At 48.2% G+C, this 23,188-nt stretch overlaps 1 protein-coding gene across 2 annotated transcripts in view; it reads left to right on the forward strand.

Moving 5' to 3' along the window:
- Nucleotides 1–23,188, forward strand: part of Fer1l6 (fer-1 like family member 6) — a 158,206-nt gene that overhangs the window by 23,499 nt on the left and 111,519 nt on the right. For both annotated transcript variants that reach the window (XM_040730441.1, XM_040730440.1), the window contains 8 exons: nucleotides 3,035–3,117; nucleotides 9,444–9,564; nucleotides 12,779–12,833; nucleotides 12,931–13,062; nucleotides 16,721–16,783; nucleotides 21,362–21,440; nucleotides 21,813–21,969; nucleotides 22,730–22,916. In XM_040730441.1, coding sequence (XP_040586375.1) covers nucleotides 3,035–3,117; nucleotides 9,444–9,564; nucleotides 12,779–12,833; nucleotides 12,931–13,062; nucleotides 16,721–16,783; nucleotides 21,362–21,440; nucleotides 21,813–21,969; nucleotides 22,730–22,916 — 877 coding nt within the window. The remainder of the gene's footprint in view (nucleotides 1–3,034; nucleotides 3,118–9,443; nucleotides 9,565–12,778; nucleotides 12,834–12,930; nucleotides 13,063–16,720; nucleotides 16,784–21,361; nucleotides 21,441–21,812; nucleotides 21,970–22,729; nucleotides 22,917–23,188) is intronic.

The following is a 23,188-nucleotide window of genomic DNA, read 5'->3' on the forward strand; positions in this document are numbered from 1 at the left end:
ACATGCAAAATAGTATTTCTGTCACATGGCTCACAATAGGTGCAAAAATTAAGATTTCTATTACCTTTTTCATTGATACTGTAGTAATTTGTAGCAAGGCTTATACTTTATAAATATACCTCCTGTTTTAATGTCAGTTTTAGTTGAGTAAGAAATATCTTTGTGTCATTTGGGGGATGTCTTAGCTAAGCTTTCTATTGCTGTATAAACACACTATGACCAAAAGACAAGTTGAGGAAGAAAGGGCTTATTTGGCATACACTTCCATACTGCTGATCATCACTGAAGGAAGTCAGGACAGGAACTCAAACAGGGCAGGAGCCTGGAAGCAGGAACAGATGCAGAGGCCATGGAGGGTGCTGCTTACTGGCTTTCTCCCCATAGCTTCCTCAGCCCACCTTCTTATAGACCCCAGGACCAGCAGCCCAGGGATGACACCACACACCAAGGGCTGGGCCCTCGCCCATTGATCACTAACTGAGAAAACGCCTTACAGCTGGATCTCATGGCATTTCCTCAGCTGAGGCTCCTTCCTCTGATGACGTTAGCTTGTGTCAAGTCAACACACACACACACACACACACACACACACACACTGAGTACAGGGGATAAAATAAAAGCTCATCTAAGTACCCAGGCCCCAATTCCAGAACCAGAGTCACACAGCTTTCCCTGAGGTCTCACTTTCCAGTATCCACTCCGTTTCTACTGCTCTGTCCTCCAGTGCCGTGACCCGTGGAGACTGACATGCCACACTTCCTCCTGCCCTTGGATGGCACGGGGGCGGGGGTGGGTGTGTGGAGGGTGGAGGAGAAGTCGGTTCACACAGAGAAACTTTCTCACGCCAGGAGCACCCTAGACAACTGATTCACAGTTGCGGCAGACAGCCTGTGTGCTCATCAAACTGACATTATCATAGCAGTGGGAGGCAAACTGACAGAAATGTGTGGGGCGTTCCTGAAAGGTCTCTTCAGTTACTCTTCAGGGATATGAATTGTAGACCAGGGCTTTTGAGCTCTAGCCCCGCCCAGGATTAAGCAAAACTTTCCATAGGTAGTTCAAGACATCAGTATTAAAAAACAAAACAAAACACAGACTCTTGGGCGACTTCAACGCACAGCAGGGTCATGAACTCTTTGTTTCAGAAGGGGAGAGGCACCTGTGTCAGAGGGTGGGCATCCTCTTCCTCTGCTTCTGTAGCATCCTCAGCCACGCCCCAATGGCTTGGTCTCGGGCATCTCTGGGAGAAGCCAGCATGCAGGCCATTCATGCCGTGTGTACCGGCTCTCCTTCCAGGACCACTATCAATGACGAGTAGCAACTTCCCTTTTGTAGGTGGAAATAACTCAGCCCTGACAAGCAGCCAGCAGATACTGGCTAAGTTCCTGGGGATATCATGTTCTGTCTTCATGAACCAATCGTGACAATGAGCACTTGGGGAGCATAGCTATGGTTTCAGAGTTTGGAAGGTGCCAGGCGTGGGCCCCCTGCTTGGTAGCTAACCCTTTGAAAAGAGGCCGATAACAACTATTACTGGGAACGCTCTCTTAAAATCCAGAAAGGGTAAGTCCCCCATGTGTTTGCTTTCCGGAGCAATCCTAAGAGGTCTAAGGATCATGACACTCCCTCCCAGAGGGCACTCATGTGCCACTTCCTGTATACCAGGCACTGCTTAAACCCTCTGTTTACACTGTTTTATCTATTCCCACTTGGGCCAAGAAGCAAGTAACCTGGTCTACCTCCGTTATACAAATGAGGAAACTGGGGCTTGCAGAGGGCATGTGACTTCCCCAAGGAGGGGAGGAGGAGTCCAGTCCATGCCTGGGTGCTACCGAACCCCATTCTTTGCCCGGAATTTCATTGTGATGCTTGACTCAGTATCCTTTACAGCATCCGTGTCTCGTGGCCCTGCAGGGAGGGGAACTCTCTCCCTTCTGAGAGAGTCCATTCCGTTGCTTAGCATGAGTGAGCATGTGCCTGAACTCCTGACCTAAGTCAAAGAGAGACAAAGAGAGCCTGAGAAATAAATAAGTAAATCAAGGAAATGGACATTGTTTCTCCTGTTCGTTGATCTTGATACTGTTCCTTAGAACAACAGCCATAACAACAATAATAACTAATGATAACAAAGGCTTATTGAGCAACATATCTCATTTACCATGATACTTTCTTTCCATTTATTACATTGTTACTCATATGGGGATCTTGAAGTTGGGAGAGCTAGGGCTAGTCTAGGTTGTGAAGACACTACTGGAATGAGGCAGGCTGACTACAGAGTCGGTGACCTTGACCACGGAACTCACCGCCCCCTCAGGCCCACATTCGGGAGCACAGGCCCAGGGTCTAGGAAGTGTGAACTTGGAGGAGAGTCGTGGGACTGCTACCCTGTTCAGGGAACACTCTGCAGTCCCAAGCAACGTGTGTGAATGGAGAAGCATTTCGGGTCCTCCACCATGCTCACGCTTTTGGGCCCATGTGTGCCTGTTGAGCAGTGAGCTTACGGCAGGGCCTCAGCGGGTAGCAGAGCTCCTGACCTTAGAAGCAGGGTGACAGCCTGGCTAGGGCGAAGTGACAACGGCAAGAGGATTGGGACATTCAGGTCTCTTGGTAGTCACAGTGAATCATGAGACTAAGCAGGTCTCCAGGAGCTGTGTGGCCCGAGAAACTGTTGCCACCCTCTCTGGACCCTCATTGGCAAATCAGGCAGCAAACAATTACTGTCATTAGCAAATGATGTCATTCCTTGAGAGTCTGTTATAGCACCTGGCATGGGCAAGCCGGAAGACCCGAGAGGTGCTGGGGTAGCACGATTAGAACTGCCAGCCTGCCCCCTTCAAGTGCAGGAGTCTCTGGACAAGGAGGATAACCCGGGGGACTGGCAAGGCTCTCCCAACACCTGTCTTTTGACCCCGCCCCGGGTAGATGAGGGGGTTGGCCTGCCAGTGGGACCTACCATCGCTGGGCGCTTGCTTTCTGCCGTCAAGGGCGCTAATTCACTTCCATGATTGCTTTGATGAGCTTTTCTTCTTTGCAGAAAAGGAATGTTCGGGCTGAAGCTGAAAAAGAAGAAGAAGAAGGCAGAGAAGGGATTGATTCTCACCAACAAGGGTGCGCAAGGTGAGGAGCGACGTGCGGGGCTGCCCACCACCCAGGCCAAGGGCCTCGCGTGGGGGGATGGGGGAAGGGGGGAGGGACGATGACACACTCTCCTTACGCGAGAATGTGGCCATCTATGGTGCAGGGAGCAGTAATCCGCCTGCAGACCCTCTGGTTCTTCTGGACACAGGTGTGGGCCTCAGGGAAGTCACCCCAAGGCCTGACATCATTGACAAACAGTAGACACCTGCTGGGCCGTGGGCTGGGCCATCTGAGGAAGTGGAAACAGGTTCAGGGTCAGTCTTTGCCTTTGTTGTCCCTGGATGAGTGACTCGGGAGTTCCAAGTCTCCCATCACCAAATGGACACGACACGGGTAACCAGGCTGACCTCACACAGCCTAGGGGGGAATCAAATACATTTTTCAAAATAACAGTCAGGATTCCTCGAGTCAGATGGAAGGGGCCTTATATACATCATCTTATTTAACCCCTTCCACCAGCAGGAATTGTTAATTCAGCTTTTCAAGCAAGACTACAGTGATATAGGGAGAATTTTAATCAAGCATGGCAAAGCTAGCTGTAGAATTCACAAGAAATTAAGAGGGATTTCCAGATGGCAACAGTAGTGTCTAAACCAAGCGAACATGGTCTTTCTGAAGAAGAGTCTGTCTGTATAGGATGCCTGTCTGTCAGCTTGCCCTGAGCATCGCAGAGCCTTCTGGGAAGCGGCTGCTTGGGGAGTTCCGTCCAGGCTGCCTGACTTTCTGTGCTTTGAACGGGTCATTGCTTCTGCCAAATGAGGATGAAGGCTCACGCTGGGTACACTCAGCGCTGATGGAATCAAACTGCATCTGTGGTTTCCAAGCGGGCAGGTCTCGGGTGGTTGCCTAGTGACGTCTGCCTAGTGGCTTTGATAACACCCAGTTAAAGGCTGGCATTCGGGACCACTCCTAGACCCAAATGATGCAGTGGGTAAAATCCATCTTCAGCCATCTTGAAGTGTTTCACTGTCACTCACCACAGTACCCTGTAGTCTTAAGGCCTGCCCTGAAGCTATTCTTTGCTCTGAGTAAAACTCAGTCTTCTAGAGAAAACAATGGACGCTCACTCATACTGAGTTGTGGTGGTCACGACTAAGACTTACCCTTGGGTGGAAAGGGGGCGATGTACATTTTCAGCAGCTGCAAGGCTTAACGCTTAATGGGAAGGCTAGGATGATGACTCTGTCATTAAACTTGCTATAGAAGCATGAGGACCTGAGTTTGATCCTAAGAACCCACTTAACAGCCAGTAGGGCAGTTGCAGTTCCAGTACCGGGGTGGTAGAGACAGACATATCCCCGGGGCCAGCTGGTGAGGCAGCCTTTCTCAGTCAACAGGGTCCAGGCCAGTAGGAGACCTTGTCTCAAAAGTCAAGATGATGAATGACTGAGGAAAACACCCAAAACTGACTACACACACACACACACACACACACACACACACAACACACACACAACACACACACATACACATACACACGCATACTAACACACACACACAACACACACACATACACACATACACACAACACACACACACATACACACACGCAGAAAGAGAGAGAGAGAGAGACAGAGACAGAGAGAGAGAGACAGAGAGAGAGAGAGAGAGAGAGAGAGAGAGAGAGAGAGAGAGAGAGAGAGAGAGAGGTACGAATGTACAACCTGCTCGTCCCACCCTGAGGAATACTTGTTTAGTCAATCAAATTGATCATATGGATGAGAGACTTAAAAAGTTCTCAACCTTTTCCTGGTCCTTGAAATTAAGTCTTGAGGACACTAAGTTGACTAAGGGATGGTCATGAAATTTATACATATGACATATTCAATAAGTGTCTTCCACTTGTTACTCGACATGCATCATTTATGACCCTGAGCAGTAGATTCTGCTGCCTGTGTTTCAGAACAGAGGTTCTGAAGGACTTGCCCCGAATGGGTCCCACACGCCTAAGTAGAAAATCTGGCACGGAGCCTGGGCTTTCCCGGCGGGTGGGTGCCCTCTGATCGGGAGTCCTCCCTTACTCACCAACAGGGAGGAGATTAAACAGTCAATGACAGGCAAGCCAGGGAAGCTAGCCCTGTGACTAGCTTGTTAAGAGTCTTCAGCCCACAAGGCAAACAGGGCAGACACCCATCAGCCCCTCCTAGAAAGTAAATGGCATCGATCAGCTGGGAGGGGCTGGCACTGTAGGGAAGGGACAAACATAGGTGTCGAAGCAGAAACTTTGGTCCTTCCCTCTTGGTTTTGCTTGGGAAGCTAGGGTTTGGGGCGTGTGTGTGTGTGTGTGTGTGTGTCTGTGTGTCTGTGTGTCTGTGTCTGTGTCTATGTGATGTCTGGGTACCCTTAAAGTCCATTCCATGTGTATTTTGAGACATTGTGATTATGTTGGTACTCTAACCCATCCGCTCATTAGGTGTTCATTCATTTGTTCATTCATTCATTCATTCACTGCTCCAATGAATGTTAGTGGAATGCCCGTTAAGTGACTGGCCCTAGCTGGGTTTGGCATATAATATGGAGCCAATATGTAGGGAAGACAGCCTTGGGCAGAGCTCCTCTGCCTTCCAGACCAGTTCCCACCCTTCTCTACCCATCCTCTGTCTCAGGATGTTTGACCCAGATCCCTGGTCTCTGATCGCAGGTTGGATCTGGCCAATGAGACCCCAGCAGGAGGCTTGAAGAGGGTTTGCGGGAGCTTGGGGTCCAGCTGGCTATTTCCCTCAGCTGGAAGAACCAGGTTACCCCTCTTAGGAAGTCTGACTCAACCTGACTCCCTCTTCCTCTAGGTTCTCGTGAAAGCTCTCTCCTTTTCCATCTCTCTCTTCCTCTCACTTTCTTCTCTCTCCCTTTTTTTCTTTTCATTTGGGAGGATGGGATAGTCACAGAGTAGCCTCTTTGAACTCAAATAACTGTGAAAACTTCTGTGGTCTCCCCAAACCCCTGTCATCCTAAAGCTGTCCAATCATCCTATTCAGTCACGCCACCTCTTCACCATCAAGACTCTCCCTGTGGCAAGAGCTTTACAAGGGAAGAAAAATAGAAGGAAGATTAGACACTGGGCTGAGAAGCTGTTGGACCAGAGTGTCTATAGATCCCTGTCTCATTGACACAGGAACTATGCATCCAGAGAGGCATTCTCTTAGAGGTCACATTCAAAGCAATACTTTCAAAGTGGGAAGGGGGCCACACAGGCAACAGAGATAGGAGCTCAGTGTGTGCGTGCGTGCGTGCGTACGTGTGTGTGTGTGTGTGTGTGTGTGTTGTGAGGGGAAAAATCTCATGGATAAGGAACAGGTTGGGTCAGAATTACGTCAGAAGCAACAGAGAAAGTCCTGGGTGGGCAGAGAGCAGTGAAAGGAGATAGGGCCAGGCTGTCAGGGGGAGCAGGCAGAATCCAGATCGAAGAAGGCGTCGACAATGAGCCATGTGTGGACTTCAGATTGTTTTCTAAGTAGGATGGGCAGCCACTGGGAGGCTTTAAGAGAAGTCTCGTGTTATCCTTCAGTTCTGTTTTGTTAAGATCACCCCGCAGGTGTGGGAGTGACAGCACAGTATCTCAGTCAGTGAAAAGTGACGGCTGTAGAGCTCTCTCTTGCCCTCCGAGTATGCGCTCCGGAGGAAGGGGCCGACAGTCTGTTAGATGCCTTTCCGGCATCTAACCTTGGGCACAGTCTAGCTTTACTGAATAACCCAAGGGTGCTGACCACGCCAGCAGTTCTGCACCCATAGGAATTGGCAGTCTGTGGAGAATGAGTGTTTTCTCTCGTTGCCGCAAGGCTGCAAGGAGCTTGGTCAGGCACTGGTGTTAATTCTGCCAGCCCTTTTGTCTGGCTTTGGCCTGAGTTTCCCCACTGAGACTGCAGTAAATGTGGTTCCTCTAACTTTCCTCTCTGGAGCTGCTGAGAATCTAATGAGGCTTGGGAACACCAGCTCTCGGGAGTGGGCTGTTAAAGCCCATCTGTCTTCTGATTCAAGGATGCCGGACATGGTTGTCTGGCTAACACCAGAACCCCAGCATGCTGAAGCGGGAAAGTACGTTAGGAACAATCCAGTCTTATAAGCCCTGGGAACAGCCACTGGGCTGTCTGCACAGGGTACAGGTGATGCCCCGTGGAGAGCTCCATCTCCACCACACAAAACGACACCCAGGAAGCTCGGAACCAATGAGATTTTGTTGTATACTATGTCATTTTGAGACCTTCTCCTTCACAATATCTATTGCTTTGATTCATGGCAGGGGTTGGGGGGAGTATCTGGATAACAAGGTTATTCAAATCACACATGCGCATGCGTGCACGCACACACGCATGCTCAAATGCAGGCACGAAGGTTGAGAGAGGGAGAGAGTTTCAATATATAGTTACATCTATAATAAAGATTCTTATTGCTTTAAGATGTTTTGGAGAGCCTTTCCCAACTCAGTTTTCATTTCACAGAAGGGAAAAAAATGAGGAATTTTTGACTCATTAAAGCCAAGGTCCTTAGGCTGTGACAGACGCAGGGCTGGGTTGCTGTGTTGTTTGTCCTCCTAATGACTCTGGTATAGCAGGCATCAGCCTCCCTCAGATACAGATAAGAAAACCATATAACCAAGAGGACATAAGTACCATGCGTAAGTATAGCGACTTTGATCACCATCTTGGTATCCAGGCAGCATTCCCGTGAGTTAAGTCAGAACCTGCATTAGAAGGGAAGTATATGACTGCAATCCACACTCTTGCATTTGCTAAATGCTTATAGCTTGGTTTCCTCAGGCTTCCTAGGAAGCTGTCCTTTCCAGGGTAGGTAATTTGGGACCTTAAAACAACACTCACTATTCTTCCACTGATATGAGGCCCGGATGCCTGAACTCAGCATCCCTGGGTCAAAAGTCCCAACCTTTTCCCCTCCCTCCAACCTCCGCTGTCATCTCTGTAACAAAACAGGTGACCATCTGATAAGTGAGGAAAAAAAAAAAAAAAAGGATGTGGCTGCTCCTAGGTGTGACAGAGGAGAGGCTGGTTTTGTTTTGTTTTGTTTTTTCTTTTTTGTGGATACTAGGGAGAGCAAAGCCAGAGGCAGATACATCTGGGAGGGTCCAGAGTGAACACGACCCTGAGCCTGGCCTTGTGAGGAGAGTCGGGGAGGGGAGAGCCGAGAGGCTAGGAAGCCAGGAGCGTAGAGGGTAAGAAGGACCAGTGTAGCCAAAATGGGTGGGTTATATAGGGCAGACTGCGGGGGGGGCAGCCCAGCCCCTGGGCTAGAGAGTTCAGGGTAGGGGGCCTGGTACGCCAGCCATACCCTGTAACATCTAGAGACTGAGGGATGCTGGGAGAGCACGGCAGCCCGGTCTGCTTCGATATGTTAAGTAGGCGCTTCATTTACCCTTTGTCCCGGGTTTTAGACGTGATATAGGGAGTCTGGAAGATGTACTTTAGCTCATGGCTTCAGTTCCTGGTTGCTTGGTCCTGTTGTTTTGGGGCCAATAGCTGGACCAAACTTCATGACGGGGACTCATGGTAGAGCAAAGGCTGGAAAAGGTGGGGAGGGGACACACCAGGGTCCCAGTGTCTACTGCACAGACACACCCCGGCGATACAACCCCTTTCACCAGGCCCTCCACTTTATGGATTTACCGCCTCCCACTTGCGGCATAATTTCACCCCCACACCATGGGGATCTTTAAAATCTAGACCATAACTTGGGGGATGAGGCTGTGCTGTCCCTTGCTTTGTGACAGCGGTTAGCCTAATCTTTGCCACCAAGGTCTCCCTCCGTCCCCTCTTGTGAGGACACGTGATTGCAGTTAAGACGCACGTGCTAATCCAGAATAGTCTCCTTTAAGACACACGTGCTAATCCAGAATAGTCTCCTCTCTCAAACTCCTTAGTTGTGTCCACCAGGCCTTGCTTTGTTTTCTCTATTTGAGGCGCCGCCTGCAGGAGCCAAGGATGAGGCCCCATCCTTTTACAGAAGGGCATTTTGTCATTTGAAGCTGGCCAGCACGTACAAGAACAGCCACACTGGGATCTTGCCTCCAGTGACCCTGCGGTGTCATTTACTTTGGAGATTGTCTTGTCAAGGTCTTGGATAGATTGCCTTAATGTGTGCATCTGTTTGTTTGAACCGTCTATCTGTTCTTACATATGAACACACACACACACACACAATTATACGTCTTCTTGCCTGACTTTAATGTCAAATACACTATCAAATTCAATAGGGCAGAGGCTACAGTGCCTCCCATGGTTATGGGCACAAAGGGAGGCTTGCTCACCACCTGACTTGGATGTAACAAGATTCTCTTTCTTCTTTTGTGTCTACAGATGGTCAGAGTGACTCTGAAGCACCCCAGGAAGGGCCTTCTCATCAGGAAGGACCAGAAGGAGATGTGGTTCATGACGATGCTTCCATCACTCCTGGCCCCTCGGCTCCTCCAAAGAGGAGGTATGATGTTTTTACAGGCAGTCAGCACACCCACTTGGCACCGTGGGTGTTTCGGGCTCTTGGAGAATTAGAGAGAAGACACAGTCACTGTCCACCAGGAGCCAAAGGTGTAAGAAAGGGAGAGGGCTCTGTGTCCACTCAGCTTCTGAGTGCCAGCCTCCAGATGCTGGTCAGCCTTCAGCAGAATTCTGGTCCCACTGGCTTCAGACTTTAAATGGCTCTGGTTGCATTCCTGGGAGTCCAGGAATGAGTCTAGGAACAGAAGGCAGGTTTGGGAGCTGTCCCTTAACCTGCCCTTTAGTTCATCATGGTCTTATTTTCCTTAGTTTCGTGTTTCTCCCAAACAAGGTGTCTCTTAAACAGCCAGAGGGGATTCCGTAGAGACTGCTTCGGCATGCTGTACCTGTTGGCTTGTGACTTCGAAAACAAAACAAAGCCACCCAAATCAGTGGCTTATTATTGTCCTTGAGTCTGTGGGTCAGTAGGATGGTTTCAGTGGTCCCAAGCATTTGTCAAATTATTGTTCACATGTATGCTGTCATTTGGCAGCTTAGTGATTCTGGCTTGGGGTTGGTGGCAGGCTGATGTAGTATGAGGACCACTGAACTCATCACAGGGCAGGGAGTGTTCCAATGTTGGCCATGGAAGGGCTGAGGAGAACGGAAACACACGAGGTCTCTTGAGACCTAGGCTCAGAACTAGCAGAGGTCACTTCCGATGCTCTGAGTTGACCAATGAAAGTTACAGGGACAGCCCGTGTTAGAGGGGGAGGGGACAGTAAGGTGCAGATCCAGGGGGGAGAGCCAGCAGTTGGGGTCACCGGTGTTTTCTGTCTATTGTATTAGTTTATATCTGGTGAGTGGCAGGTTATCAGGCCCTTCCCTTCTCTTCCCATGCAGACGAGTCACCAATAGCGATACAGATTAGTACCTCTCTGGGTGGGGATCCTGAGCAGGTGTTTCTAAGCTCTGATGTCATGGTAGACGTCGGGGAAAGGTCGGAAGGAAGTGGGAGATGGTGCAAGTCAAGGAACACACACAGAGGTGACACTCAGAAGCAGACATGCTATTTCTGTGTGCACACTGTCCTCTCTCTCTCTCTCTCTCTCCCTCTCCCTCTCTCTCTCTCTGTCTCTCTCTCTCTCTCCCTCCACTGCACCTTGACAGCTGCCATCCCCTCCCTGTGGCTTCTGACTAAACACTTCAGTTATTCCTAAGTATCTTTCGTGGTGTCCCAGGTCATTTGCAGAAGAGAGCAGAGCGACAGGAAGCTAAGTAAGGAGTGATGGCCTATTCTTCCTCCTCGATCAGGACATTCCCCATTGACTGAATTCCGCCCTCCCATCAATCCTAGTTCGGACCCCATTTCTGTACTTGGGTCTTTCTTGTTCACCGAGCCTTGGGGAATTTCTTCTCTACAGCTCTTCTAACACACACACACACACACACACACACACACACACACACACACACACGCACACACGCACACACACACACACAGAGACATTTCACACTTACATACTAAGTCTTTCTTTGTAGCCTTAGTCCTCTTTCCCCTGGATAGATTGCCAGCTCTCAAGGGCAGAGACGATGGCGTGTTCGTCTTTATTTCACTCTTAGCTAAGCCTAGCACTGGGTTTCAAATTATGTGTGATTGGTCCGAATTTGCCACTTGATTAATGAACATGTGAATGAATGATAGTGAATTAATGCTACGTATGCCTTCTTCACCTTCAGCCCTCAGAGTCAACCGTTTGTGACAGCAATTTCTGTTTCTGATAAGGAAATCAAAGAGAAAGCCTAAGATTGAGGAGAATAAATATCCTAACTCTGATGAGCCTTGGGAGTTGATTTTAGTAGAGTTTCCTTTTGGGCTGAATTGCAGTCAGCAGATGTGGATGAAGGCAGGCACATGACGTCACTGTTAGAAGCCAGAAGAACAAATTCAATCAGACTGACTTCAGCTCATTTCCCACCCATTGGTGCGGCCCTGGTGACAAGCAAGGATCCTTCCTTCTCTGCCCATGATTAGCCGGCATCTAAGCCCAGCTGTTCCACATCTATTTTCAATTACCCGAGACGGGCCAGATAAGTGAATTCCCCGGGACTGTGGAAATCAGTGAGATGGCATTTTGGTCACCACTTCCAATTTTCTTCTTCACCAGTCCTCTCAAAAGCAATCACAACATTAACAATTTTCACATCTTCTAGAAGGATGAGGCATTCCTGGCTCTAAAACTAGTCAGGCAAAAGGGCGGATCCTTACTTCTACCCATATTTGTCATTTCTATAAGGTTATCGTGCAAACAACACGGAAAACCTTACATATAAAAAAATGCTCGCTTGGGAATCAACAAAGCATGGCCCATCACGCTAAAGCAGGACCAAGCTCCTTCCCCTGCATCAAGGCTGAACCAGGCATCCCACCATAGGGAATGGGTTCCAAGGAGCCTGCTCACACATCATGGACAGGTCCTGGTCCCACTGCTAGAGACCCCATAAAAGACCAAGCTACCCAGCTGTCACCCACATGCAGCGGGCCTAGGTTTGTCCATGCCAGCTCCCTAGCTGTCCACACAGCTCCACAGCTCAGAGTTGTCTCTGTGGGTTCCCTTCAGCTGCTCACACAATCCTTCCACCCTCTCTTCAGCTGGACCCCCGGAACTCAGCCCAGTGGGCCTTATCCCGTCTAAGTGGAGATGGGGGAGGAGAGGATGGGGGACGGAAAGGGGGAGGCAAGAGGAGGGAGCAGCGAGAGGAGGGAGGGGAAACTGCGGTTAGTATGCAAAATAAGTTTTAAAAATGGTGAAAAAAAAGACATCACTTACTGAAGCTAAAGCACAATCAGGTAAGAGATTTAAAAATGCTAGCATTTATTCTTGCGAGACACTAGGTTAAATGCTTGTACATATTGTATTAATTAAGTCTAGCAATTGCCTTGTGGTATAAATTATATCATTAGTGTCATTGCCAGGGACAGGGAGACTGAGTCATAGGAATCTTCAGTCACTCGTCTGCTTATATTTATTTCCCAGGAGATGCAGAGAGAACCTGTGATAGAACTCTTGGGAAAATGTTATCGTGGCTTACACATCTGAACTATGTTCTTACTTGAGATATGTTAATTTGCTGTTACATTATTTATTTTTTATCTTGTACCCCTGTGTAATAGTATCAATGAATATAAAACAATATATTAAACTTCACTTTGATAGGGCAAAACTGCTGACTAAGATCCATGGTGGGGAGGACAAGTCTCAAAACTATCAGGTGGGTGATTGGCTCATCCTACCCAGAAGCCCCCAGTCCTCCTCCCGAGAGGGAAGAGTGACGGCCAGGGGGGCATGAGCGCTGTCTTGTGTTGTAGATCGCCATAACCATCACGGAGGCCCGCCAGCTGGTGGGCGAGAACATCGACCCAGTTGTGACCATTGAGATCGGAGATGAGAAGAAGCAGAGTTCAGTGAAGGAAGGGACCAACAGCCCGTTTTATAATGAAGTACGTCATAGTGCGCTGGGCCCCTCAGGGACATACCAAAGCCCGTTTTATAATGAAGTACGTCACAGAGCGCTGGGCCCCTCAGGGACATACCAAGGGTTCCTCGGCCAAGGAGAGAAGAGGAGCCCCTCAGTGCTCCTCCTCCATCTAAACTCTCAGTGCTCCTCCTCCATCTAAGCTCTCAGTGCTCCTCCTCCATCTAAGCTCTCAGTGCTCCTCCTCCATCTAAGCTCTCAGTGCTCCTCCATCTAAGCTCTCAGTGCTCCTCCCTGACAGTGCTCCTCCTCCATCGAAGCTCTCAGTGCTCCTCCTCCATCGAAGCTCTCAGTGCTCCTCCTCCATCTAAGCTCTCAGTGCTCCTCCATCTAACTCTCAGTGCTCCATCTCTCATCTAAGCTCTCAGTGCTCCTCCATCTAAGATCTCAGTGTTCCTTCTCCATCCCCATCTAAGCTCTCAGCAGTCTGAGCTCTCTCCACTCACAGCCCCGAGTCACTAATAACGAGACAGTCGACTGGAGATCCGCTCTCTTATTTCTAATGAGCTCACTGCCATTCTTCATAAGCCTTGGGACTGCATTCAATGAACCTTGAATATTGCTTAGAGAGACGGTACAGGAGCAACACTGAAAATTTAATTACTGAATGTGACATAAGCACACTTTGTTGGAAAGCAAGACACTTCAGTTTTTTTTGGAGAGGCATAGGAATCTTAAAGAAGACCCCAAAGAGGGAAGTTCCTTAATGGTCTCTTTGTAAATGAAATGTTATTTGGTAAAAAATTAACATGGCAGAGTATACAATATGTGGTGGAAAACCTCATTTCCCTGCAATGTTTGGACCTGAGCACCCTAGATTTCATCCCTGGAAAGATCCATTTTGACCACACGCAAGAATCTTCCAGAGGTTCCAGGCATGTACAGGAACACAAAGCAATGCCTGAGTGGGAGCACTTACTCACACTGTCCTAGGCCTTGTGCTCTTTACAAAACAGTGGGTTTGACGTAGGGCGCAGCCGCTCACATAGCCCAACCTCACCTCTGCTTCAGGGCTGGAGAATTTTCCATGGCTTTCATATGCCATAGTTTCCTGACCATTTAGTCTCTCATTACAGATACTAAAACTTTTAGCCTTTGGCTAGTTCTTATAATAAACTTTTCGTGGTCTGAGGACACAGGGCATAGGCATGTAAACTTGAATATCACCAAATTGCCTGACCACATGAATTTTCAAAAAAAGCACTGCAGAGACGTCTTTACTACCCTAGCTCCCCTAATCTACAAGGAAGGCAGGGACAGTGTGGATAATGACATTAACTGCAAAACCCCCAAACGACGTAGGAGCTGGTAATTCCTTTCCCCTTCGTCATTATTGCCCCCGCCTTCCAGACGTTTCTCCCCCTCTCTGCCCCACTGTTCCCTCTATCTTTTTGGCACGGATGTGATATTGAAGAGTGTGTATGCAAATTTTCTAAAACTGCAAAGCTCCATTTACTTGTCAAATGCTATAATTATGCCTGCAAGTCTTGGCTCTAAATGACATTAAATTGAGCCCAAGTGTAGCAAGTAGGAAATCAAGAAAAAGAACAAGGCAAAGCAAGGACATTTGTCACAACTTTTCACCGTTAAGGCAGAGGTTATCAGGTGTTGGAGGAGGAGGCAGGGGTTGGTGAGTTTTTGCTAGCCAGCTATAGATCAGCGGGTGCAGATCCAGACATCTGTAAGGCATTCGAGAGGGCAGCAGTGTTACTTAGCTAAGGCAACAAACAGTAGAACTGATTTCTCAACCCAAAAGATTCCCTCATGTAACTATCTTTAATACAGTGAAGAATCTCACTTAAGTGAAATTTCCATGTAGATTTTGAGTTACGAACATTTAAAAATATAATAAAATGTGTATGAAGTATGTGGATATGGACATTACATATGGAAACTTTCCTTAAAGGTCATACCTGCTTTCTTATTAAAGAACACATAACCAATACCATCTTTAAGTTTATTTACTTATTGTAGCACTAAGGATCTAACCCATATGCTAGGCATGAGTTCTACCGTGGGGCCACACCTCAGCCCCAGGAACCACCATTTTGAAGATCTCCTAGTATAGAACATGGTAGTTTATTTTTGTTTCTCTGTTTTACTCCAGGAAAGAAAGGTGTTAGTTGGCAATTTTTTTCTTCCCACTGGTATGCCCACCCACAATTTATCATTCTTTTATATCTTTGCCTCAAAGCAAAGGGAAGAATCCAGGCCACAGTCATGTCCCAATCCTTCCTAGTCCACCCATTGTTCCTCTCCAAGCACCCCTCACGGAGACGCATCCCCAGTGCCCCCCACCTTTAATTCCTACAACCTCATTTGAGAGGAGCGTGGCTCAGTCTCCATGAAACTTCTGTTATTTATCTCGTCCCTTCTTTAGGGACGATAAATTAGCCACTTTGATTCTTCAAATTGGCTCTGGAGCCAGAAATAACTGGCTGTTAAGCTCTTTGGTCATCAGCCTCCCTATGTGCAAATTTGGGGCTCCATATAGATAATTCTTATGTTTTAGTTATTTAGCTGCGTGCGAGCATGTGCACACATGGGCATGTATTACGGTATACATGTGGAGGCCAGAGAGCAGCTCGCAGGAATCTGTTCTCGCCTTCTACCTCGTGGATTCTGGAGACATGCCTTTACCCACAGAGCCATATTGCCAGCCCCAAGCTAATTCTTCAACGCTGGAACTGAATAACTTTTCTCATCATTCCTCTTTTTTTCATTCCTTCATTCATTACTCTTGGTAATTTTCCAAGGATGTTTGAAACGGAAAAATCCCAAGAAAGATTTTAAATGTGTTTACTCAAAACTAAACCACCCTATGATGCCATTTTCACCTATCACAGGAAACAAAAAAGGTAAAGAGCTAACGATATCAAGGGTCGGAGAAGACACAGCAGAAGCCAGAATGTCAAATGCCTCTTACGATGGTTTGACTCAGAATGTCCCCATAGGCTCGGGCATCTGAACACTTGGCCCCCAGTTGGTGTGGCGACCTGGGGGCGGTTTAGGAGACGCAGCCTGATTGAAGGGAGTGTGTCCCTGGAGGGGGGTTCCGAGATGAAAAGCCTGGCATGCTTGCAGTTTCGTCCTTCTGTCTTGTGTTTGTGGTTGGCACATGCGCTCTCAACTTTCTGCTCCAGAGCCAAGCCTCCCCACAGTGACAGATTCTTGTCCCCCCGAAACCATAAGCAAAAATAGACTCTTTATTTTTTTCATGCCTTGCTCGTGGTATTTTATCATAACAACAGAAAAGCAGTTAATAGGCACAAGTAGAATTTTTGGATCATGAGTTATGTGCATGTAAAATTGTAATAGTGTTATTAGTCCCTCGGGAAAGAGCTTTAAGTAGAATTAAAACTTTACGTGCATACATGTCTATTCTAGAGGAGCAGTTATAGTAATCATATGCAAGAATGTGGTTGGTGGCATTTTAAATATAGTATGTAAAATAATGTGTAAGGCAATTGAAAACAACCTGAAGGACCTTCAGTAGAGGACGAGCCAATAAGATAAGGTCCAAGCAGCAGTAGGTTAGAGATGCAGGTCTAACCCACTCCGGGAACAAGGTTCTCAGATATGAACTTGGGGTCGGTGACCTCGGTGAACTTCATGTTTTACAGTACTTCGTCTTTGACTTCATTGGACCGCAAGTGCATCTTTTTGACAAGATCATCAAAATCTCAGTAAGTATACCATTGCAGGTGGTGGTACTAGGGGGAAGAGGGAGGAGCTCCAGGCACGGGGAACTTTCTGGGTCAGCTCAGCATGGTGAGGGGTGCCTGAGTTCATGGGATAAATAAGGGTTGGCGACTGTAGAAGTATCAGGCTAAAGCTTGGAATCCCTAATATGGAGGATTTTTAGGAAGGAAAAACATCTCAAGAGAATCTTTGCTTCTTGGAAACAAGCAGTAAGTGACAGTAAACTTTTGCCAACTGGAAGTGGGACTAGGAAACATATGCTACAAATGACATCTTAATTGACTGTCATTTTTCAGATGTTTTTGAAAATCAAGTGTATGTGATGTTTTTCTATTGGGATGATATCTGCACTAATTAATCACAGCCATCTCTTCCCCTAGTTAGTGAGGAATAGAGAAGCAGGAACAGAAACCGTGGAAGGACCACATATGTTTATCTCATCACCAGTCAAGTCTAATGAGAGGAATTTTCTGGAGCATGCTGGCATTCTTGAAAAGGTGCCACTGAATGTGGACCTCAGGGTCTCTGCAGGGGGAGTTGGATCTGCTGGACAGACCTTCCTCGGCCCCTCCAGGGAGAGGAAGTTTACCCACTAATCCAGATTAAAGAGTAGAAATAGCGAGAGCTCCCCTGGCTTGCTGAGGGCCTTATCCAGGCTCACCCAGTACATGGATGGCAGGAACGATAAGGGAAAGTGTAGATTCTGAAGTCGTCTTGTCCCAAATGAGCAGGAGTAACTGACTGGGCCCATTACCAACTGCACACTAGTCAGCAAAGGGACAGAGGACAGTGGGTGTCACGTGATGACATCTTTCATTCAACCTCAGAAAACAGCCACATCTTCCACGGAGAGTGGTGTGAGGCTGAGTATTCCCGAGGGCGGTAGGGTGAGGGCTGAAGAGTAAATAGGCACCATCTTCCAAAGACTTCTCAAGGAACAGAACTCCTATTTATATGTCAGTAAAAGTGTGTGGAGGACAAGGGATGGTTCCCTCAACAGTCAAACCAACTCTGATGGGAATGACAAGGATGACATTCATCTTGTAAGCTTCCTTCCCTGTCTGTCCTTTCTGGACTGTTTTTATCATACACACACACACACACACACACACATACACACACACACACATGCACACACACATGCAGGCAACACATATGTGATCTGACCTTTTAACTGTCAACAAGTCCCCTGGGAAGGCATAGGTTCCAGTGGTATGACACTGTCCTGCCCAGGAGCACTTGAAGAAGGTGACTCTTGAGGACTGAAAAGCACAGAGGGCAAACACTCTTAGCATCCGATGTGTGTGTGTGGTGACGAGGATGTGATGACATCAGGTGTGATGACGACATCAGGTGCAATGACATCATCAGGTGTGATGACATCATCAGGGGTGATGCCATCATCAGGGTGATGCCATCATCAGGGGTGATGACATCATCAGGTGTGATGACATCATCAGGGGTGATGACATCAGGTATGATGACAAGAATGGAGAAGATATTTCAGGAGCTGGGTTGGCTCCCAGGACTTTGTGCTGTCACTCCTGTAGTCACCTGATGGCACTGGCCTTGTGGCAGCTCCTAAAGGACTTTGCTAGGTCGCAGATGAAGTTCATCACCAGGCCTTGAAGTCGTGTCATAGGCAAGAGTCGTGGCAATATGCGGGACACACAGAATTTTAGACAGAGGATCAAAGCTGATTTACGTGCCTTGTTATTTCTTTGGGAGAAGATAGTCTTGTGGTTCTTAAGTGGCTCCTATGACTCCTGTGGGGAGAGACCCATTTTAATGGAAAACCCTCCCTCTTATGTTTAATGAAATTCTTCTGCTGCTTCATAAACTGGAAACTGGTGAGCCCAGAATGAATTCAGTGGTAAAGAGAGAGAGATGACTCATAGTCACACATTCCCAGCACTTTGACAGAGTCCTTCTATCGACCACTGCTCACGGCAGCAAGATTATCTGACCAAGGCAGACAGCCACACAGACTTATATGTGAAAATGTAAGTATTCAGAAGGCAGTTTGACAGCATGGCGACTTAGCAAAACAACAACAGTAGATTCCCCTCTAAGGCCTGTGACTTCCCCATCCTCAGACCTCTGACCAGGTTTGATGTTACTAGGCATGAATTCTCTCCTGGGGACCAGTCCTCAAATTCAATCAGAAAATGTTTGGTTCTGCATCACAGTCATGAAACTGCTGGGTATGTAGGAAGAAGCCAGTCAAAATTCCAGGGTGACTGGCACAAGGACTCACCAGGCTCCACCCCTAGCTGAGGCACTGTTTCAGCTGATGGCTTCTGGAGGAGGCACTGACATTATTCTTTGGGAGTATGGCCACTGACAGATTGCCTATGTATTGTGAATAGCCCCAAATTTAAGCACACATGGGAAGCATTAGTTGAAATCGGCAGGATCTTAAAAAGGGGAGCACATGAATTTGGGAGGAAGACATGTTAGAGGGTTCCAGAAAGAGTTGGGGGGTGAATAGGGGTGGATATGATAAAAAATTATATATTTGTATGAAATTCTCATAATAATAAATTAGGAATATTATTAAAAAGTGAGGGGGGTTACTATAATTAGATGCTCTTGGGACAACCCAGGTATGGTAATATGCCCCGGTGGTACTGTAGACCATTTTCCTTTAACAGTGGTCCAAGAAACCCAGGCATTCAGCACGCTGTGTGTGACACATCTCCAGTAGTAATCTCATCGCCAACCTCAGGAAGCTGGCACTCAGCCAGCAGGTAGCTACTGTCCAGAGGTCTCCTGTGTGGCAGAGGTCTCCTGTGTGACAGGAAGAGTCACCTGAGGACTTACATTGCATCCTTCACTGTGGCATCTACGTTGTGAAAGCAACTTGTGACAGGCGTCCGATCCCCTCTGTCCACACTGGAAAATCACAGTCAGACAGCAGGGGGGGGGGGAGGGGGGTCAAAGTCAGACAGCAGCGGGGGGTGGTGGTTGTGAAATAGGAATGGCTCTCATTTCTTGAGGTCAGCTGACTACTTTTTCTCACTGCCTGTGACGAAACGAGTTGTTCAGAAGCTGCAAGAGCCTATCATTCGCCCGTCTTCCAATCACCCATTAACCCACTAATGAATATTCATCGAATATTCATTATGAATGAGGCGTGTGGTGGATAGAATACAGAGGCTCCCCTCTGCCCTCGATCAAGGAGATCATAGGATTTATAGTTAGTAGGAATCCCAGAGACACCTCCACGGTAACATGGAGTTCTTGGGTTCCAGTGACAAGGATGTCACTACTTCTGGAGAACAAACCCTTCATTGATGAGAGATTCTAACTAGCATAAGAAATGGCATCCTTAGTTGAGTAGAAATCTCAACGTGTAACGTGAGAACCACCTAGGGAACCTGACCACAATGTAAGGACACTTCAGCCCCACTGTCCCCTTCCTGACAGCTCCCCCTTTCTGGATTAAAGATTAAGCTGTCTTTCATCAGCTTGTACACTGTGACTTCTAGATATGGAGCCGACTATGCCACCGTCTTTTACAGCGTCCCTTTGGCTGCTGTAGCCCAGCTAGACTCTCTGTTGACTGCTAATTAGGACAAACACACACCATACCCTACAGTGCTCTGTCGTTCAATACCAAAGCATGTGGCGAGGCACCATAGGCTCTCGAGAAAGTTGTGAAAAATGTTTGGGAGATTTTGGAAAGAAAGAACAGTGGCAGCTCGGGAATCCAAGGACAGTCCCTTGGAGGAGGTGACATTTGCTCTAGCCATTGATGGATGGGGCAAGTTTGAACAGGGAGAGGTAGGCATTGATGGGTAGCTTGCCACGGTTAGTTTGATTAAAGAAACCTTTGGGGGGGTTGGGGATTTAGCTCAGCGGTAGAGCGCTTGCCTAGCAAGCCCAAGACCCTGGGTTTGGTCCTCAGCTCTGGAAAAAAAAAAAAAGACAAAGAAACCTTTGGGGCAGTTGGGGGTGGGGGGGGGTGGCGCACACCTGTAATCCCAACACTCGGGAGGCAGAGGCAGGCGGATCTCTGTGAGGTCGAGGCCACCTTGGTCTACAGAGTGAGTTCCAGGACAGTCAGAGCTGTTGTTCACAGAGAGAAACCTGTAGGAGTGTCTCACCTTGCTAGGGAATTTGGGTTGGTTAGTGGCCACACCCCTTCGGCCTACGTAGGCACCTGAAGCCACGCCCAAAGGGGGGGTGGGGCCACTACCAAATTCCCTGGCAAGGCGAGAAGCTCCTACAGAAAAACATGTCTTGAAAAACAAAAAAACAAACAAAGAAAAAACAAACAAAAGAAGGAGAAGAAAAGAAATCTTTGGGGCATTGAGAGTGCCATGCATCATCCTTCAGCAGCTGAGCCTGAAAAGCTGCTAGAGAAAGAGGCACAGACGAGACTCTTCTCAAGGTCACTCAGGACCCTGTGGGTTGATGAGCAATTTCACTGTGTTCTGGACCAGGTCAAACCCAGACAGAGGTCAAGTCCTAGGAGCCCCTTGGGTGAATTCTGAGCCCGTTTCACAGCCATACTCCCAAGGACAAATGAGTCAGGCTTGGCGCTCCATCTTTTGTAGGTCTTACATCACAAGCTGATAGGAAGCGTCCTGATTGGCTCCTTCCGCGTGGACGTGGGGACCGTGTACAGCCAGCCTGGTAAGCAAGCCCCGCCCCGCAGTCTTGCTTCGCGGGTTTACTCTCTGCCCTGCAAAGCCAGGAGTCCTCTCTGTGGTCCTCTAGATCAAAGGTCCTTGGAGAAGAAAGTCAGACAAGATGGTTGGAAGGGAGGGAGAAGGAGGAGGGACAGGAGGAGGAGGAGGAGGAGGAGGAGGGGGAGGAGGAGGAGGAGGAGGAGGAGGAGGAGGAGGAGGGGGAGGAGGAGGAGGGACAGGAGGAGAGTGAGGCGGCCTGGGGACCAGGGGTGCATCTGGAAACGACTACTATGATGAGCAGCAGGCGGGAGGGGACCAGGAGCCTGCGGGTGTGGCAAGGGATGAGGGAGCCACAATTTACAAGGTGCGTTCATAGGTCATCAATTCTGCGACAAGTGGGCACTGCTTACGGACCCTGGCGACATCAGAACTGGCACCAAGGGCTACCTGAAGTGTGACATCAGTGTGACTGGGAAAGGCGACGTCTTAAAGACCAACCCCAAAACCTTCGACGCTGAGGAGCAAGTGGAGAAGTGAGACAAATCCATCCAGGACCCTAAAAAAGAAATTATATGCCTTGCTGTGTGTTCCTTTCCTCCCTCCTCTCCTTCCATACGGGTGCGGAGTAGAGTGCCACCATGCTCGCCACGCTCACCACCACGCTCACCGCCGCGCTCACCGCCACGCTCACCACCACGCTCGCCGCTGCGCTCACCGCCACACTCATGGCTTGTCCGCCAAAGGCTGCTCTAATAGAGACCCCCAAACACATCTTCTCAAAGCTGTGGCTCTTTTGGGAGCTCAGATTCTGGGACAGTCTCGGATTCTGTTTCCCTGTAACGGCTTATTTTAGATAAACCATTCTGCTGCTATCGTTATTACTACTATGAATTCTTTTAGAATTTCATATAATGTGTCTTGTTCATATTCACCCGGACCCCTCGCCGCCACCCCTTTTCCCTGTGCTCCCCAGGGTGTGTCTATTTTGTTGTTGTTTAAAGAAAAGACTATTTTGCAGGCGTTGTCCTCTGACTTTTCCATGTTCCCCGAGCCTTAAGTGCACGTGTTATGTAAATAAGCCATCCTTGAGATTACATCATCTATCCACAAGGAGCTGGTTTTTCTTAGAAAGAACCATACTTTCAACTACTGGCTTAAGTTCTAGAAAGAACTATGAATCCCAGAGTTTTTCTGTATCCAAATTTTTCTTTTGGCCTCCAACGTGCACCTGCCCATTCTCCCTACTCTGCAGGGACAGACTTTCTCATTTTAAAAGTCTTTTTCCCCCTCTAGGAACCTTTTGATCCCTCAAGGATTCCCATCAGAGAGACCGTGGGCCAGATTCTATGTGAGGCTCTATAGAGCGGAAGGCTTACCCAAAATGAACTCCAGCATTATGGCAAATGTCACCAAAGCGTTTGTGGGTGACAGTAAGGACCTCGTGGATCCCTTCGTGGAGGTGTCCTTTGCTGGGCAGACGGTGAGGAAACTTGTCACCAATAGTGACAGTTGTGACCTGCTCTGGATCCAGAACATTCTTAATCAAATGAAATTAGGTTAGGAGCGCCCCAGAGACAACCTTGTCACAAGACGGGGACGTGTAGAGGAGGCTTGTACACTCAGGCTCCCTGGGCATTGTGGAAAGGGCCCCCAGAGACACCTTGTCACAAGACAGGGAAGTGTAGAGGAGGCTTGCACACTCAGGCTCCCTGGGCATTGTGGAAAGGGCCCCCAGAGACACCTTGTCACAAG

Source organism: Mesocricetus auratus, unplaced genomic scaffold, assembly GCF_017639785.1.
Source record: "Mesocricetus auratus isolate SY011 unplaced genomic scaffold, BCM_Maur_2.0 Super-Scaffold_100023, whole genome shotgun sequence".
In the NCBI taxonomy this organism is placed as follows: Eukaryota; Metazoa; Chordata; class Mammalia; order Rodentia; family Cricetidae; genus Mesocricetus; species Mesocricetus auratus.